The sequence below is a fragment of the Nuphar pumila genome, chromosome 7, assembly GCF_984573655.1.
Source record: "Nuphar pumila chromosome 7, dmNupPumi1.hap1.1, whole genome shotgun sequence".
Taxonomy (NCBI): domain Eukaryota; kingdom Viridiplantae; phylum Streptophyta; class Magnoliopsida; order Nymphaeales; family Nymphaeaceae; genus Nuphar; species Nuphar pumila.
Genome location: NC_143255.1, coordinates 10,457,125 through 10,474,323, shown reverse-complemented (window position 1 = coordinate 10,474,323; position 17,199 = coordinate 10,457,125). Strand labels below are relative to the sequence as shown.

General features: G+C 41.6%; 1 protein-coding gene across 2 annotated transcripts in view; it reads right to left on the bottom strand.

The window, feature by feature from the left end:
• The window catches only part of LOC149831112 (uncharacterized), a 70,190-nt gene extending 66,958 nt beyond the window's left edge, over positions 1 to 3,232 (bottom strand). The window contains exons 1-3 of one of the 2 annotated variants that reach the window (XM_090011979.1): positions 3,032 to 3,232; positions 2,808 to 2,920; positions 344 to 422 (exon numbers count right to left, since the gene is read on the bottom strand). In XM_090011979.1, the coding sequence (XP_089868105.1) occupies positions 344 to 422; positions 2,808 to 2,920; positions 3,032 to 3,181 (342 nt within the window). In that variant the 5' untranslated portion in view covers positions 3,182 to 3,232. The remainder of the gene's footprint in view (positions 1 to 343; positions 423 to 2,807; positions 2,921 to 3,031) is intronic. The other variant, XM_090011980.1, reaches the window with a different exon arrangement.
• Between the last annotated feature and the right edge of the window lie 13,967 nt (positions 3,233 to 17,199).

Genomic DNA, 17,199 nt, shown 5'->3' with positions numbered 1-17,199 from the left:
ACAAACGAATACTTCTTTTTTCTTTAACCAAGGAAATCATATTAATTAAGAGGTTGGATGAGACATCACCTAACAGAGTAGCAGAATAAACAGGCACTTCTTGTTGTTTGAAGTTTTTAAGTTTTAATTTCACAAAGTATCATAGGTAAAAGAACATATAGCCAGTAAATATGTCCATCTTATGGCAATAGATAAAGATATTTTGTCTTTAATGCACCATAAAACCATAGAAAAGCAATGAAAAAGATAAAGATGTTTTGCCTTTAACGCACCATAAAACCATAAAAGAGCAATGAGAAAAACATTCAAACAAGTGAAATAGCAGGAAGAATAAAAGCATAACCTGTGATAGTAAGCGAGCAACTCCATGTAGCTTGTCAAGAAAATTATGCTTCCCATGGCAATCCGCATTATGTTTCAATCTGTAAAAAGATACAGTTCACCAAAATGCTCCTACAGTCTTAAAAAATCCAATGATCAGACTAATGAAGCTGTGATTTTTTATTACTTTTTTCTCCAAAGGTCAATTATATTTGAGACAACAAGTTTGTAAGCAACATGGTGAGACATGGCAAGTGACCCACATGGTCATTCGAGTCACCAGTTACAGGTTAAAGGATGCAAGATCATGGTCTGGTAGATAGATGGAACCTTGGTAAATTGGTGCAGTGCACGTGTTTGGGTTGCAGGCCTGAATGCATCATGTATATATGTATATATGAACACATGTATGAGTATAAATATAGGTGGGATGAAATAGATGAATCTTTATACTCATTTTACTTCTCAAAAAAGGAAAAACAAAAGCCCTGTGTGTGAAAAATATTTAATCAACTTTGTTGCAGTGTCACCAGACAACAAGAATGACCTAATCATTATATGACCCACCAGGTGCCCTCATTCAATGAAGGCAAACATAGGGTACGGACACATTTCTCCAGATTCATCTTTGGTCACTTTCTAACAGCGATGAGCAACTGGAAATTGGCATTCACCACATTGTCCATGGAAGCCTGTGCAGTCTTGTGCTGGCAACAGCATTTATCACAAAATTTATCAAAACTGGTTCCTCCACAAGCTCTAAAATAAGTAGTGATACACATGGACTCATGCACATGTATATAGAGACACGCACACACACAGACACACATATAGAGATTAGGAGCCAGTAAGGAACCAAATGAATTCCAGTTAAATAAAGATATAAATATCACGGACATCTTGCATTCCAAATTCTCTTTGTCAGGATGGTTGGGTGCACTGAAAGCAGCAAATCAGTAGTTGGTAAAACAGCACCCGAAAAGACTGAATTCCTGGGGGATCAGATGCATGCTCAACTCTAAGTGCACAGTCCCCTCTCATGAACACAAACACTAGGGAAAACAAGAAGGAGCCTTAGAAACATCAATTCCCCATGTGTCCAGACTACTGATTACCAAATAAGTTTCAAAAAAGAGAGGTACATTGATCCAGAAGCTTGTTTCTGTATGGCATGGACAAATTATTTGCAAAATTAGTACAGACACAACTTCAGAGACTAATATTGTCATGGAAAAAGCTTTTACTCCTTTGTTTGTAGTGTAGTATAAAAAGTATTAGAAACCAGAAGCAATTTCTTCACATAAAGTTCATGACAGAAGTTAGACATTGGTTGATAAAAGAATCAGAACGATATAAATATTCTTGAAGCTGCACAAGCTTAAGCCTTTCAGAACGATCACAGAAAGCCTATTGCCGTACTGGATCTTAGACATTTTTCATGCTTCTTACCTGTTGCAAGTGGTGTGACGACTTAGAATTTTGGCATCTAAACACCCAATATGAACACGAAGAGTTGGTTTTACACAAACCCTAATTGTTTAAAGCGATAATTTGAGTGCTGTGTGTATGTGTGTGCACGTGTGAGTTGGTTTTTGGTGGGGTGGAAGGGGCACGCTGCTGTCCATGTGCATGTGTAGAGTAGACATGATCCAGCGCAACATTTCACCTAAACGCATAGATAGTCATGATTCGGAAAACTAGATCCCAGTAAACAGAATATTGAGAATTACTTTACACATAATCCTGAATTATGGATTGGAAGCAGTAGAAACTCCTATAAGAGAGAAATGCCCTCAGAAGCATTATACCAATACCAGATTCACCTCTAGTTTTACCCTACTCCTGGAACGCCAGGACAATCACATGGACCAAAAACTAATAAAGATTTACATTATCCACGATTAATGATACTAATCTCCCAAAAAAACACTTTAAAATGCTTGAAAGAATCCACTAAAAAGCAACTTGATCATTATTTATTCACCACAAATTACCACCACCTAAAGGTATAATGCGGCATTACAGCTGCTAACAACTATATAAACTAACCAAGGTGCTGAATTTCACGTCTCTAAAATCTTCGAGTGACAACCAATTTCTATCAGATTCTAAAAAGTGGGCTCTACGAATCCACAATATACGAGCTTTCCATCAAAAATCATTCCAAAACAATTAGTGGTGCCGCTTATAGAGCTCTAAAGCTTCCCTTTCACTAAAAGTTGCAATTTTTCAGTATATATCTCCACACGAACATCCCTAGAAAAGGCGTCCCGCTTCAAATATTCAAACAAACAACAAACTCATCACTCATCGAGTCAAAACAAACAAAAAAGAGAGTTTTCAACAATCCCAACCAACACCCTACGTCCCCAACCAAACTTCCCGCCTCGGAGTCGAAACAAATGAAAGATGGTCATCGAATTCAAGCCACTAAACGGAACAAAAGCAAACATAATGCTTCTGTTTCGGTTTATCCATCTGTTTACCTCTCTAGAATGTATATCTTTTGCTTGGGATTCTTCCCTCGGATAGCCTGAAACGCGACTTTGAGAATCTCCTCCAACCGCGCCGACTTCAAGAGGTGCAAATCCCTCCTCACCTGCACCAAATTCACTCGTTCACCCATCGAAATCATGCAGAATAACAACCCCACTATTCCCTCCATTAAGAGAAAAAAAAGAAGGAAAACACGGTAAAGAAGAGAGGAGACCTTGAGGAGGCGCCGGAAGTAGGGGGTCCGGCGGTGCTGGTTCTTGTTCTTGTAGACGATCCGATCGAAGACGCCGGATTCCGTCCGCAGTTGGGAGAGGCGAGACCTCAATCCCTCCTCGTCGAGTCCTCCTTCGCTCTCCGAATCCATCCCTTCGATTCGTGTCGCGTCGAGCAGAAAACAAGAGAAGAGAAGCAGGCAAGCACGAGCTGCACGACACAGGGAACAAGTATATAAACGGCTCTTCGGGTCCATATTGTTTCGGATCTAGGTTCGGATGGGTCCTACTTAATCAGATCTTGTTGCTGATAGAGAGCAAGATTCGAATCCGTTCAATTTTATTTGAGGATCTGGATTTTTTTTGGATCTTTGGATCGTATTTGCATATTGGATTTATATGTTTTTTTTTTTATATTGAAGGAACTCTCTCTGAGAACTGGGTCACATAATGGCCCCAACTCCCTTCAATGTAAAACTTAGGGTGCTCCAACCGTGATAAAGCAATGACAGCCCTCATCTGCTACTAGGATTCAATCCTAAGCTTTACATAGAAACCCTAACCAGATGGGTGTGGATATGATAGATATCATATTAAAATGGGTTTTTTAAAAAAGGTAAAATCAGATTTGTGAAAATTATGAGTGCTCACATTTCCTTTTCTAGTGGCAAGGGATCAGCTAAAACAGGACCTCCGCTTCGTTGCTTGGTTCTTTATGTATCCTGAGCTCATTACCTCTTTTTGATCTCTTAAAATGACAAGCAATACTTTTATGGTGTTAGGCACCACCAAAGCTCATGAAAAATGTGAGAAAAAACAAAGGCAAAATATGACACGTTAGACAAGCCAATTTTTAAAGCAATAAATGAAATGAAACAAGAAAAATAAAATAAAGAAAGAAAAAGAGTTTACCATGGGCTTAAGTAGCAATCCTAGATGATTTGGCAAGGGCAAGGAGAATCCGACGGAGCATCTGTTGGGTTGAGGCATTGTGGGTTTGAGTTCGGCAAAGTGGGCCTAGTAGGCTCGAGTGGTTGACCTAGAACTAGTTTGATTGAGCTAGATGGTTTGGCAGAATAGGGTTGACCTTGGCTAAGGTGGGCTCTCGATGCAGCAGGATCTCATTAATCCAGTTCTATATGGAGGAATGAGATGGAAAGGACTTATTTATAGAGTTCTAAATGAATTTTAAATCGATACAAATAGAATTTTTTGGTCTAATTATGTAGATCTACTGCACAGTAGCTTCAATCTAATTGCCTGAGACTGTATGGCTTATCCTAAAAGGCTTGGTTAAGGGCTAAGCTATGAGACTTAGATAAGTTGATAGGCTTAATCAAAGATTTTGGAAAGCTTAAACTCAAAAATCCTTGGTTGAGGTAAGTGAGTTTGGGGTAAATCACTTTTTTTTAGGCTAAACAAGTCTAAAATGGCAGGTTTTGGACAGCTTTGCTTGTTTTTATCATATCTTCTAAAACGTAAGTCATTTTAACGTGAATGTCTTTTTTAAATAATACATTTATCTTCAACTTTTATTTTAATCTTAAGACCCAAAAACTTAATTTGATAGGTCAAAAATGTGTTTTAAGTGGAGCCCAACCAAAAATTAAGGTATGTCTTAGACAAGTTAGACTAATTTGAGTATAATTCCTGCCTGAGGTGTCCAAATCAACTAATTTCTTTTATTTTGAATATGACACAAACTAAAATGTTTAACCCTTTTGATGAAATCTTAAAAATGTCATCTTGTAGGTCAAAATCATGTTGCAAGCCAATGATGCCTTGTTTTGGACTTAAAACAACCCGTTTAAGAAATCCTTCGGTTTACCCAATATCCAAATGGGTTAAAATTAGGGTATCTACAGTGGGCAACCACCAAGGTGGTGGATATTGGATTTATATTTTGATTCATATTTTAGATTTAGGTTTTAGAGTAGGGGAGCATCAAGCTGGCTGGGCTCGACACATGCCCATATGATGAAGCTTGGCCTATCCGACTTTGAGCATGACCTGACCCATTTAGTAATGGATCGGGTTTAGGCCCGGCTCTTACTGGACCGTGCTTGAAAAGCAACCCATGACCTGTTTCATTGGGCACAATGGGGCAATGTTCATTGGGTCGGTTCAGCTTGACCCAAACCTGATTGAAAGTTATTTTGAATTAAGTTAAATTCTATATGATAAAGCTACAATGAATTAAATGGAAAAACGTAAATTTTAAATCAAAAGTACAAAGCACCGACTAATTATCTTTCTATTTTCCATGTAATTAATGCAACTAATTAACTAAATGGTGACACAAAAATAACTATGCATCTGACTAAATATTTTTAGTTTTCATATCATTAGGGCAACTAATTATATAGGTCCGGCCCATCCGATCTATCCGGTAGCCTGTGAGCTGACCCAGACCCAGTTCATTCATATAATGGCCCATGTTTCGTCTAATAACTAATGGGCTAAGGCCTAAAACCCTAACCCAAACCTATCGCATGATGGGTCGGTCGGCTTGGCCTGTTGGGCCACCCGACCCTTTCCCCACTCCTATTTTAGAGCATCTCCTCTATAAATTAGTAGAGTCATTTAGGGAAAGTTTTCTAGATGATGAATTGTTACGATTATTTGCTTGTTTTCTGCTATTTCTTAATTTCTTAGTCAATTATATTATTATTCAAATTGAACTTTAATTTTTTTTATGATTTGTCACATGTGATGGCACAAGATATCTGAGCTTCAAGAACGATCTTTGTAGGGTTGCATCACCTCTAAACTGTAGTTAGCAAAACTCCATTAGAAGCCTGTGTTTTAATAGAACTTGAAACACTAAAAAAATGGAAAAATATTAGCAAAGAAACTGGTTCTATGATAGATGTTTAAAGCACACAATTTATTATTTTGATCATAAAACTTGTTTTTCCTTAATTTCATCATGAGTATTGTTTTACCCACTCAGAAAACCCAAAGATCCCTAAAGAGTGTTATGAATTTGAGATTGTTTGCCAATAGTGGTTCCTAAAATCCATCTAAATGGATTTGGATCAGCTTGATACCATCCCCAAACTTGTATTAATTGTGTTGTTTCCATAGCTGAACTGGGTATCAAAGTGCTATAAAATCAGGTCAAACAATGTCAGATTTTCAGCTAAACTCATCTAAACTGTTAAATCACACATATGGTCAGCTTATTTGACCCTTGAGGCTAGGGATCCAAACGTGTCGATTCCAGGAAATTGTTGGTCACATATTTACACTTGTAACCAACTTTCACATGTTAAAAGGTCTCGATTTCTACAGTTGACATTTCAAAATCATGCGCTATACCTTTTTCTTGTTTGTGTAGTTTGTGATTCTTGTGTGATTGTGACCAAGAATCACATATAGTTGAGAAAGTTCAAGAATCATATGGCAAGGCAAATATGCCCGACATGTATAAGAAAATTATGGATGGTTATTAAGTGTACATCTGAATATTGCATCAGTAAATTCAATTCTAATTGTACAAATGAAATCCACATAGTTCATAAATACAATTTGCTATTTTTGGCTTTATCCTAGTTATCCTAAAAGCGGAAGCAAGGTATCAAGTGCAAAAAATTGGGATGCTTTATAACTTTTTTCTATTGACATTCTTGTCATGCCAGTTGAGAATGTAATTAAAATTTGTATAGCCATTTGCATGGAGTTTTCATGAAAAATGAAGTGTTACATGACACATCGTAATTTTCTAAAACATTACAAGGAGTTACTATTTATAGCACCCCTCCCTCTCTCTCTCTCTAACGGCCATAAAATAAAGAAACTCTCTCTTACTCTCTCTCTCATACTTATATATATATATATATATATATATATATATATATATATATATATATATATTTATTTATTTATTTGTTTATTTGTTTAACTAATGAATTACCATTGGTAGCGGTTGAAGCTAATTGGTTTCAACATCTTTCTCTTTTCAAAATCTCTCTCTCTCTCTCTGTATTTTCTATTAATAGTCATAGTAAAATAAGAAACAATAAAACTCTCTCTCTCTCATGTCCATGTTTCTGATGTCTGTGGGTGTGGAGAAGCAGCTGACACATCTATTGGCAGGCTTTCTTTTGTCTGGGCATCATCTCAAGGGTAAGCACCACCTAGTTGGCTGGTGTTCTATCATCTTGCAGCGATCTATCATCCAATTATGGTGCTTACATGTCTTTTCCCATTACACATGTAATTGCTATATTTAATTCAATGTATTGATCCTTTTGAACAATTGGCACAAGCAAAAAATCTATGCAATTCTCATGTTTAATTCAATTCAATGTATTGGTCTTTTTCAACAATTGGAACTAGTCAAACAGGCTAAAGTGAAAAGAATTTCAGGAATGGTCATATATATATGAATTATCTTATAAAGCATGCCCATATGAGAGTAAATGACAAGCCTTATTGCCCATAAGGGTTTGGCTAAGTCGATTAAGGCATTCAAGTTGAAAGATGTCACAAGTTTGATACCTAGTGTGTACATCTTTTGCCACAAATCAAAGCAGCAGACTCCCTAGTAGGCAAGGGGGCAGTTGAAAAAAGCTCAGGTGCCATGTGATTGCACACTTTTAGTGTGCTGCTGCACCTGATCACCCTCCATTATTTCCCCCAAGAAATGATAGAGGGTGATCAGGTGCAGCGGCACACATGGCACCTGATCCTGGCTCGGGGCAGTAGAGGGGGTTTAACTGCTTGGGGGTAGTTCACACGGCAGCGCATCAATCTCTCATAGGCCCCACCACCTGAATCGGGTTTTCCCTTCATAAATATCCAAGAAAATACAAAGAAAAAACACCTCTTCTATACGTATATATTTTGGTGCAACTTGAACCATTCATTATTAACTTCATATAAAATATATCTTATTATTTAAATTCATTGATACTGGATATATTCTCAAGTAAATTAATCATGAGTGGTCAGATTTTGCTTAATAATAAGCAATGAGATTGTTCCCTTGCAACTTACAGTGTACAGTTGCGCTAGAGTCTGTTTTGCTTTTGTTGAGTCTGATGTAAGCTGCCCGGTTCAGGTGAATCAATACCCCGAAGGGGCAGCCCGTATACTTGAACTGTAATAGCCTGCGGGCAAAATTGTGAATGAATTAAATGCGTTGAGCTTTCTTTTGTTCACCCTCGTTGTGATTGCTTCTTGTGATTGCAACTTCTCTCCCTCTATTCTCTCTTGCTCTCTTGCACTCTGATCATAAGCTTCCGCGACCGGCAAGCGAGCTGACGAGTAGGCTTGCGGCGGTAAGGAAGGACCGTCGCACCGCGCTGGCCCATTGAAGGAAATAGGCCCGTGACAAGTGGTACCAGAGCCCGTTCTCGTGCTGGGGAAGGGACTCCGGAGTCGGTGTCGACAGACACGCCGATAGGCTGCGATTTGTGAGCAAGACATCGTGGCGCCTTATCAACACTTGCGCAACACCAGAGGCAAGGCAGTTGCCGAAGCTGAGGAGATGGGTTCACCTCGGGGCCAAGAAGAGTTGGCTGCAACTGTTAACAAGTTGGTGGAAGATGTGACTTCGCATGATGAAGCGATTTCACGCGCATGTGAATCATTCAATGGATTGAATGATGTGGTGGCGAGCCTGCAAGAGCAGGTGAACTTACTAATGGGGCAGGTCACTTCGTTGACGACTACAGTGACCGATCTTGAGTTGAGGAACCGTACGTTGCAGCGGACGGTGACCCTGAATGGCGGAAATGGTGAGAGACCATCAAGGATTGATGTACCTAGACCCGCAAAATTCAATGGTTCTCGCGACAGCAAGGCCATTGAGAACTTCTTGTTCCAAGTAGAAGACTACTTGGATATCCAAAATGTGACCCTTGAAGATCTGAGGATCAAGGCTGCAGCGGCCTTACTTGATGGTGATGCTATCGCTTGGTGGAGGCGGAAGCGCAATGACATGGAGATGGGTCAATGTGTGATAGACACCTTTGACGACTTCAAAGTAGAGTTGCGCAACTACTTCCTGCCAAGAAATGCGCAGAGACAGGCTTACCGGATGGTTCGTGAACTCAAACATACTGGTTCGTTGCAAGACTATGTCCGAACGTTCCAGAAGCTTATACTGGAGATACCTAACATGCCAGAAGACGACATGCTCAACTGGTTCATTGTGGGACTTCAACCATGGGCACAGTTCGAAGTGGAAAGGAGCAACCCCCGTATTTTGGAAGATGCATATGTGGCGGCTGAGCGCTTAGTTGATACTCAGCGCAAACCTTTCACCCCATCAACCAAAGTTGGGAAGAAGCCTGACCACGGAGGCAAGAAAGATGAGCAGCGCAACGATAAAGGTGAGGCGTCGACACGCCATCAATCCGAAAAGAAACAGAACTACACAAAGCATAACAACAGCAACAAGGGTGTGGTTGTGACATGTTGGTTCTGTGGTGATAGACATATCGCCCGGCAATGCCCAAAGCGCCTTGTAAAGGACGACGGGCAAGCCAATGCTGCACAGGAAGAATGCAGCGATACTGAAGGCAGTGACACTGAGACCATGCAACCGAGGATGGGCGCCATGCGATCGATTAACGCAGCTAGAAGTTGCGCAGCTAAGAACATGCAGGTCAGTAAGGAACTTATGTACGTAGAAGTCATTATGAATGGAAAGTCTACTTCGGCAATGGTAGACTCCGGGGCCACACACAACTTTGTCTCGCGAGAAGAGGCAGAGCGATTGGGCTTGAAAACAGGGCCAAAGCAGAGGACTATCAAAACAGTAAACTCTGAGGCCAAGCCCATTCTTGGTGAAGCAAGAGATGTGGCTACTCAAGTGGGGAGTTGGGTCGGCAAAGCCAACTTCTCTGTGGTGCCCCTGGACGATTTCAAGGTGATTCTGGGTATGGAGTTTCTGCGAAGCCAGAATGTGATGATGCTGCCAAAGTTTAACACGTTGACGATCATGGGATCAGACCTGTCCCACACAGTGCAGTGCCTTACGCAGAAAGGCAAGTCTTCAGTGTTATCAGCAATGCAACTGAAGAAGGGTGTCAAGCATGGGGAGCAGACATTCTTAGTTGCAGTGCGTGCAGATGAAGGGAAGGTAGAAGTAGCAGTGCCGCCGACCCTAGCCCCTCTATTGGAGGAGTTTCGGGGGGTGATGCCTCCGGAATTGCCAAAGCGTCTTCCGCCAAGATGCGAGGTCGACCACAAGATTGAGTTGACCCCGAGAGCAAAGCCTCCCGCAATGGTTCCATACCGTATGGGGCCAACAGAGTTGAAGGAGCTGCGCAGGCAGCTAGACGAGATGTTGGACGCAGGCATTGTTCGTCCATCAAAAGCCCCATTTGGTGCCCCGGTCCTTTTTCAGATGAAACATGATGGCTCTAAACGGTTATGTGTGGATTACCGGGCCTTGAACAAGGTCACAGTGAAGAACAAGTACCCATTGCCATTGATAGCAGACTTGTTCGATCAGCTAGGCAGTGCCCGTATCTTTTCCAAGCTAGATCTGCGATCGGGTTACTGGCAGGTGAGGATTGCCGAAGGTGATGAGCCGAAAACAACTTGTGTCACCCGCTATGGTGCTTACGAATTTCTAGTAATGCCATTCAGGTTGACAAATGCTCCAGCCACGTTCACGACTTTAATGAACCAGATTTTCTACCCTTACTTAGACAAGTTTGTGGTAGTCTACCTGGATGATATCGTGATCTACAGCAGTAACATGGAGGAACATGTCGGGCACTTGCGAACAGTGTTTCAGGTGCTGAAGGAGAATGACCTTTGTGTTAAACGAGAGAAGTGTCTCTTCGGGCAGGAGGAGATCAGCTTCCTTGGCCACGTTGTGGGGCGTGGTGTGCTGCGTATGGATGGACAAAAGATAAGGGCCATCCAGGAATGGGTTCCGCCAAGCAAAGTGCCAGAATTGCGGTTATTCCTCGGCTTGGCAAATTATTATCGGCGTTTCATCGAAGGTTATTCCCTCATTGCTGCGCCCCTCACAGATTTGTTGAAGAAGAATCGGGTATGGCTCTGGACAGGAGCGTGCCAAGATGCCTTCGAGGGCTTAAAGAAAGCCTTAGTGAGAGAGCCAGTGTTGCGACTGCCTGTTCATTCGAGACCCTTCGAAATCCACACCGATGCCTCAGACTTTGCCATTGGCAGAGTTATTATGCAAGACGGGCATCCGATCGCATATGAGAGTCGTAAGCTGAAGGATGCAGAGAGGCGGTACACAGTGCACGAACGTGAGATGACCGCCATTGTGTATTGCCTCAGGACCTGGCGGCACTACCTTTTGGGTGCCGAGTTCATCGTCAAGACGGACAATGTGGCCACGAGCTATTTTCAGACGCAAAAGAAGTTGACGCCCAAGCAAGCTCGATGGCAGATGTTTTTGGCTGAGTTCGACTTTGCCTTAGAGTACAAGGTTGGAAAAACCAATGTTGTGGCGGATGCCCTGAGCCGTAGGGCTGAATTAGCTGCTGCGCGCACAGAGCCTTCTGAAGTGCATTTGGAGGGTGCATTGCTGAGCCGCATCCGTGAGGGTACACAGCAGGATCCGACCGCACAACACCTTGTTTCTCTGGTGCAGGCAGGGAAGACTCGGCGATTTTGGCTACAGGATGGCCTACTTGTAACAAAAGGGGGACGCATCTTTGTACCACGGTGGGGAAGCCTTCGTCGAGAGCTACTCAAGGGGTGCCATGATACACTATGGGCCGGCCATCCTGGTCAGGAGCGGACCTTAGCACTCCTTGAGCGCGGCTACTATTGGCCGCAGATGAGAGACGATGTTGAGGGGTATGTGCGGACATGCCTCATCTGCCAGCAAGATAAGGGGACAAACCAGAAGGCTGCCGGTCTCCTTGAGCCTCTACCAATTCCAGAACGTCCTTGGGAAAGCATCTCTATGGACTTTATTGTTAGTCTGCCAAAGGTAGAGGGCCTCAGTTCTATTTTAGTCGTGGTGGATCGTTTCTCAAAGTATGCCACCTTCATCTCAGCTTCCAAGGAGTGCCCTGCAGAGAAGACTGCAGAGTTGTTCGTAAAGCATGTGGTGAAGCATTGGGGCATACCAAAGAGCATTGTGAGCGATCGCGATGCTCGCTTCACGGGCAAGTTCTGGCGTGAAGTATTTCGGTTACTTGGCTCTGATTTGCTGTTTTCAACAAGCTTCCATCCGCAGACAGATGGGCAGACAGAGCGCATCAACGGGATACTGGAGCAGTACCTTAGGCACTTTGTTAGTGCCAATCAGAAAAATTGGGTGAAGCTCCTTGATGTGGAACAGTTTTGTTATAATCTGCAGAAGAGCGAATCTTCAGGCCACAGCCCATTTGAGATAGCCACGGGGCAGCAGCCACTGACCCCGCACACTCTTGCCGCACAAGAAAAGGGAAGGCCATCATTCGCCTATCAGTTTGTTCGCGACTGGCACGAGCAGAATGAGTTGGCGAAAGCATTCTTACACAACGCGGCGAAGAGAATGAAGAAGTGGGCGGACAAACACCGTCGGCCCGCAGGGTTCCAGGTTGGGGACCAAGTGTTGGTGAAATTATATCCTGGTCGCACAGGCATCTTCCGCGGGCGGCACCGCGGACTACTCAGAAAGTATGAGGGACCCTTCACCATCACAAAGAAGGTGGGCAAGCTGGCATATAAGCTGGAGTTGCCCCCAGACTTTAAGGTGCACCCGGTGTTCCACGTGTGCAACCTCAAATAGTTCCATCCAGATGATGGAGACCCGGAACGCAATGTGCCGCAACGCGCTCCCATCATGCAGAGGGCCCCGACAGCACAACGGGCCGAGAAGCACCTCAGTCAGATCCTTCGCCACAAGGTCAACTACTTGGGGCAAGCGAAGAAATACTTGGTGCAGTGGGAGGAAACAGCGGAACCAACGTGGGAGCCTACATTTCGAATGAACAGTCGCTACCCGGCTGAAGTCAGGGCTTACCACGAAACAGATGGCGCCGAGGACGGCGCATGATTTGAAAGGGGGAGCATGTTCCCTTGCAACTTACAATGTACAATTGCGCTAGAGTCTGTTTTGCTTTTGTTGAGTCTGATGTAAGCTGCCCGGTTCAGGTGAATCAATACCCCGAAGGGGCAGCCCGTATACTTGAACTGTAATAGCCTGCGGGCAAAATTGTGAATGAATTAAATGCGTTGAGCTTTCTTTTGTTCACCCTCGTTGTGATTGCAACTTCTCTCCCTCTATTCTCTCTTGCTCTCTTGCACTCTGATCATAAGCTTCCGCGACCGGCAAGCGAGCTGACGAGTAGGCTTGCGGCGGTAAGGAAGGACCGTCGCGCCGCGCTGGCCCATTGAAGGAAATAGGCCCGTGACAGAGATATTGATACCAAATAAGCTGTTGCATGTCCATACCAAAGAATTGCCTAAAATCCAACAGGGGCTCCGCTTGTCTGGCAGGAGCCGTTAGTGCACGTCACCTTGTATTGGGACGTTGCAAGTTTGAATCTTAATGGTACAGTTGTTTAACTGGTAGGGTCTGCGTAACCCTAACTTTCTCTGTCTAAAGAAAAAGAATTGTCCAAAAGAAAGACATAATAACAATAGAGGCACTTCATGCTAGCATGCAGCTCCACTACTGCTGACCATCCATCTCAACGTTTCTCAAGAAGGAGAACACACTTATCTTGAGAAATGCCAAGATAGATGGTTCAGGCAATGTCTGCATGCCTGACTCATTCTCTATGTTCAATCATTATGTTCAACAAGCTTCTTTAGTGCAAAGGCGATGCTAATAGAACACTTAGCATTTGCTGAAGAATCTCTTGTACTAAATGCTAAAATCCGGAGTGAAAAGCTTTGTAAGATGTAAAATAATAAGATTCAGGTTGGATGTGACTGGTATGAACTTATAATCACGGAGTCGACTCCATCATCATATTATAAGTTCATTCCATACCCTTCGGAACAAAAAGAATCAAAACCCTCCATTCCCCGGATGTTGGTTGAATTTAATTTTGGTTTGGAATGGCTAAGTGCTCACACAAAATCTGGGTTTTACATGTAGATGGGTTCAAATATCCATCAAATCTTAATATTTGCTAGAATTGGTAGCAAAATCTCTCTCTCTCTCTCTCTCTCTCTCTCTCTATATATATATATATATATATATATATATATATATATATATATATATATATATATATAAAGTGTTTTACATTAATATGGAATATTTATCTATTGTTTATTGAATTTATTTCTTTTTCCTATTAAGTGCTTATGAAAACATTTTATATCAATTTAATATAATTAATATATAAGAGTTTAAGCAACCACTTACAAGAGGGTTTACATTGTCCCACTCTCTTTCTATGACAAATTTTCTTTCCGAGGCAGATCGATACTGATTCCAGGAATGGACAGACAACAGAAGACGATTGCGACAGGACCTACTGCGAGTCCAGTACAACTAAGCGAGAAGATCTAGTTTAAACCGATTATTGGACAAATGACAGAGAGATTCGAGATGAGCTGCTAAAAGAAGGAAGGGCGATAGAAAGAGGTGGAAGGAAGACAGCCTATAATGCATTACCAGAAGGAGACAGCGCTAATAGCTAGAGGACCTAGAACTCCAGAACGTCAGTCAGTGATTGCGCCATAACAGAGTGCTAGAGGGCCGGAGAGATATTGATTAATGAAATTCATAGGGATTGCGACACACATTCTTTCTCTCAGCCAAGTGATCTAAGGCATTAAATTTTGCCCGAATTTTCTACAAGTTCCACAAAAATTGAGCATTTGTCCGCGTAAATTGGTCTTTCATCTCCCTTGTTTTCCCTTTTTTCCTACTATTTTTATGTTTTCTTTGTTTTTAGATTGGGGAATTAAGTTTTTTAGTGAAATTATTTTTTATTGATTTAGGCAGAGCTTTCACATGATAGCGAACGTTACTCAAAACGACATTATTTCATATTTGCATCATTATATGGAGGGGATCCACGTTTGGACCAGGGTGCGCACGTGCCCACCCTAACCCACAAGATCCCTCTGACTCCAATAGGTTTTATTTCGTGAGTCATGAATGAATGCTTGACAGGGATTTGATTGTAGAATTTTTTTTTTCAATGTTGGTATAGTTGATTGGTAGTTATTTTTCCTTTTTACTGTGTGTTTGTGCCCACCCTAATTTTGATTCCTGGCTCCATCTTTCTGTATTTCAGATTGTTGGTTGGTTTCGTTTGGAATTTGACTAGATTTTGATCCAATTTGGGGTTAGATAGATCCAAAGGGCCAAGGTGAATGTGGGTGCTATGTGGTGGTTTGCATATTATGTGATATCCAAGCATTTGTTGATCCCAACCACTTTTATGGAACAAGCGGACTGCCACGACATACATGACCAAGTTTATGACAAACCTTTCTGCCCTTGTGCCCTTTTATATGAGCTTTTGAGGTAATATTTGGTTCAGGTTGCCATGACAATGTGTTTTTTATTTTTATTTTTGTTTTTCATGAAACTAACCTTGCAGATATATTATCTGCATGGTTTCGTTAGTGTGTATCAGCTCTTGGATCATATCCAATTATGGCAGAGGTTTTTAAACATAAAAAGGCTTCTGTTTTTATAAGGGAAAACCAAGTTTTCCTTTGAAAAATGAGTTTCTGATGAAGTTTCGGAAGCGCATAAAAGTGTGCTTGCTTCGGTTATAAGAAAGAAGGAAATGGTTCATCACTAGAAGCACCTATGGAGCTAATGATGCCCAAAACATGACACTACCTTTGTTACTCTAAAATGAAGACGCTGCAAGGGCGAGTCCAACTTACAATTGTTCGGATTCTGATCCAAACTCAAGTACAATAATACTTTTTTCTGATCTGTCCCAGACCCAGACACTAGAACAAGTGATGAATACACTCCAAATTTCCAATCCCCACGAGTTATATCCAGCAAAAATCGGAACATTCGAGCCCTCTTGTCCAACACATCAAAATGCCCACTAAAATTAGCATATCTGACCCGGTTCGTCATTTTTTGGAAACTGGCAGCTGGAATGGGAGTTTATGTGTTTGGTAGATACATGATCAAACTATCTTAGTGACGAGTGTCTGGAAACTGGCAGCTGGGATGGGAGTTTATGGATTTGGTAGATACATGATTAAACTATCTTGGTGGTGGGTGTTTGGAAACTGGTAGCTAGGATGAGAGTTATGCTTTGGGAGAGGAAGTGAGACTGCCTCCCCTTTATATTTGCAATTAAGAGTGGATTTTGGCAGCTACAACTTTTCCAAATGCATAAACTCCCTCTGAATACCAGTTTCCAAACAGAGCCTTAGAAGGCTTGGATATGAGTTGGATCATAGCGGTTCTGAATATCTGAATCTTAAATAGCAAGTTTGAATCCAAGTTTACACCCAAACTGGATAAAATACAGTAGAGTCAAATCCAAATCTGAATTTCATAAGTTGGTATTAGATCTGGTTAAAAAAAGGGGGTTCAGAAACGGGGATTTTACATGTAAAAAAAATACAAATTGATTGCCTACAGGGTGTGCTATTTTCGTTGCTCAAGCAAAAAAAAAAAAAGATAAAATCTGATGTGAATCAGAAGTACGGATCTGAAAGTTGTCAATCCAAATCTGAAAAGCTTGATCATACAAATCTGTTTTTAAGGTTCATATACTAGATTGCGTCAGATTTGAAGATTGAATGTCAGACCCATAGCTACAAATATCAGCATTCTTTTGAATTTACCGCAAAATAAAACAAATTTCAAGAAAAATAAATAATTCCAATAAAATTGCTATATATTAAATATCTCACTGAAATCAAATATCTTGAATATTCATCATGATTTTTTTTAAATTGAGACAAAAATGCTGCCTTGATCAAATTTTTTGCCACTTTTTTTTATTTTCAAAAAAGCACTAAATGTGCCTTTTTAGTTTCACAAAAAATATATTAAAAGTGCACCCGCATGATATGGGCAGGCATCTTGGAATTGTTAAGGAGGGAGGCCTTCTTTTTCATAAGATGTAGGAGGAAGGTCCTCCCTATGAGACTAACCCCATAACATGGCGTTTTCACTCCCCAACCCTGCATAATGCACATCTCTCTCTCTCTCTCTCTCTCTCTCTCTCTCTCTCTCTCTCTCTCTCTCTCTCTCTCCGACCCAAAAAATGCCAAACAGAGAATCACAAAGCAG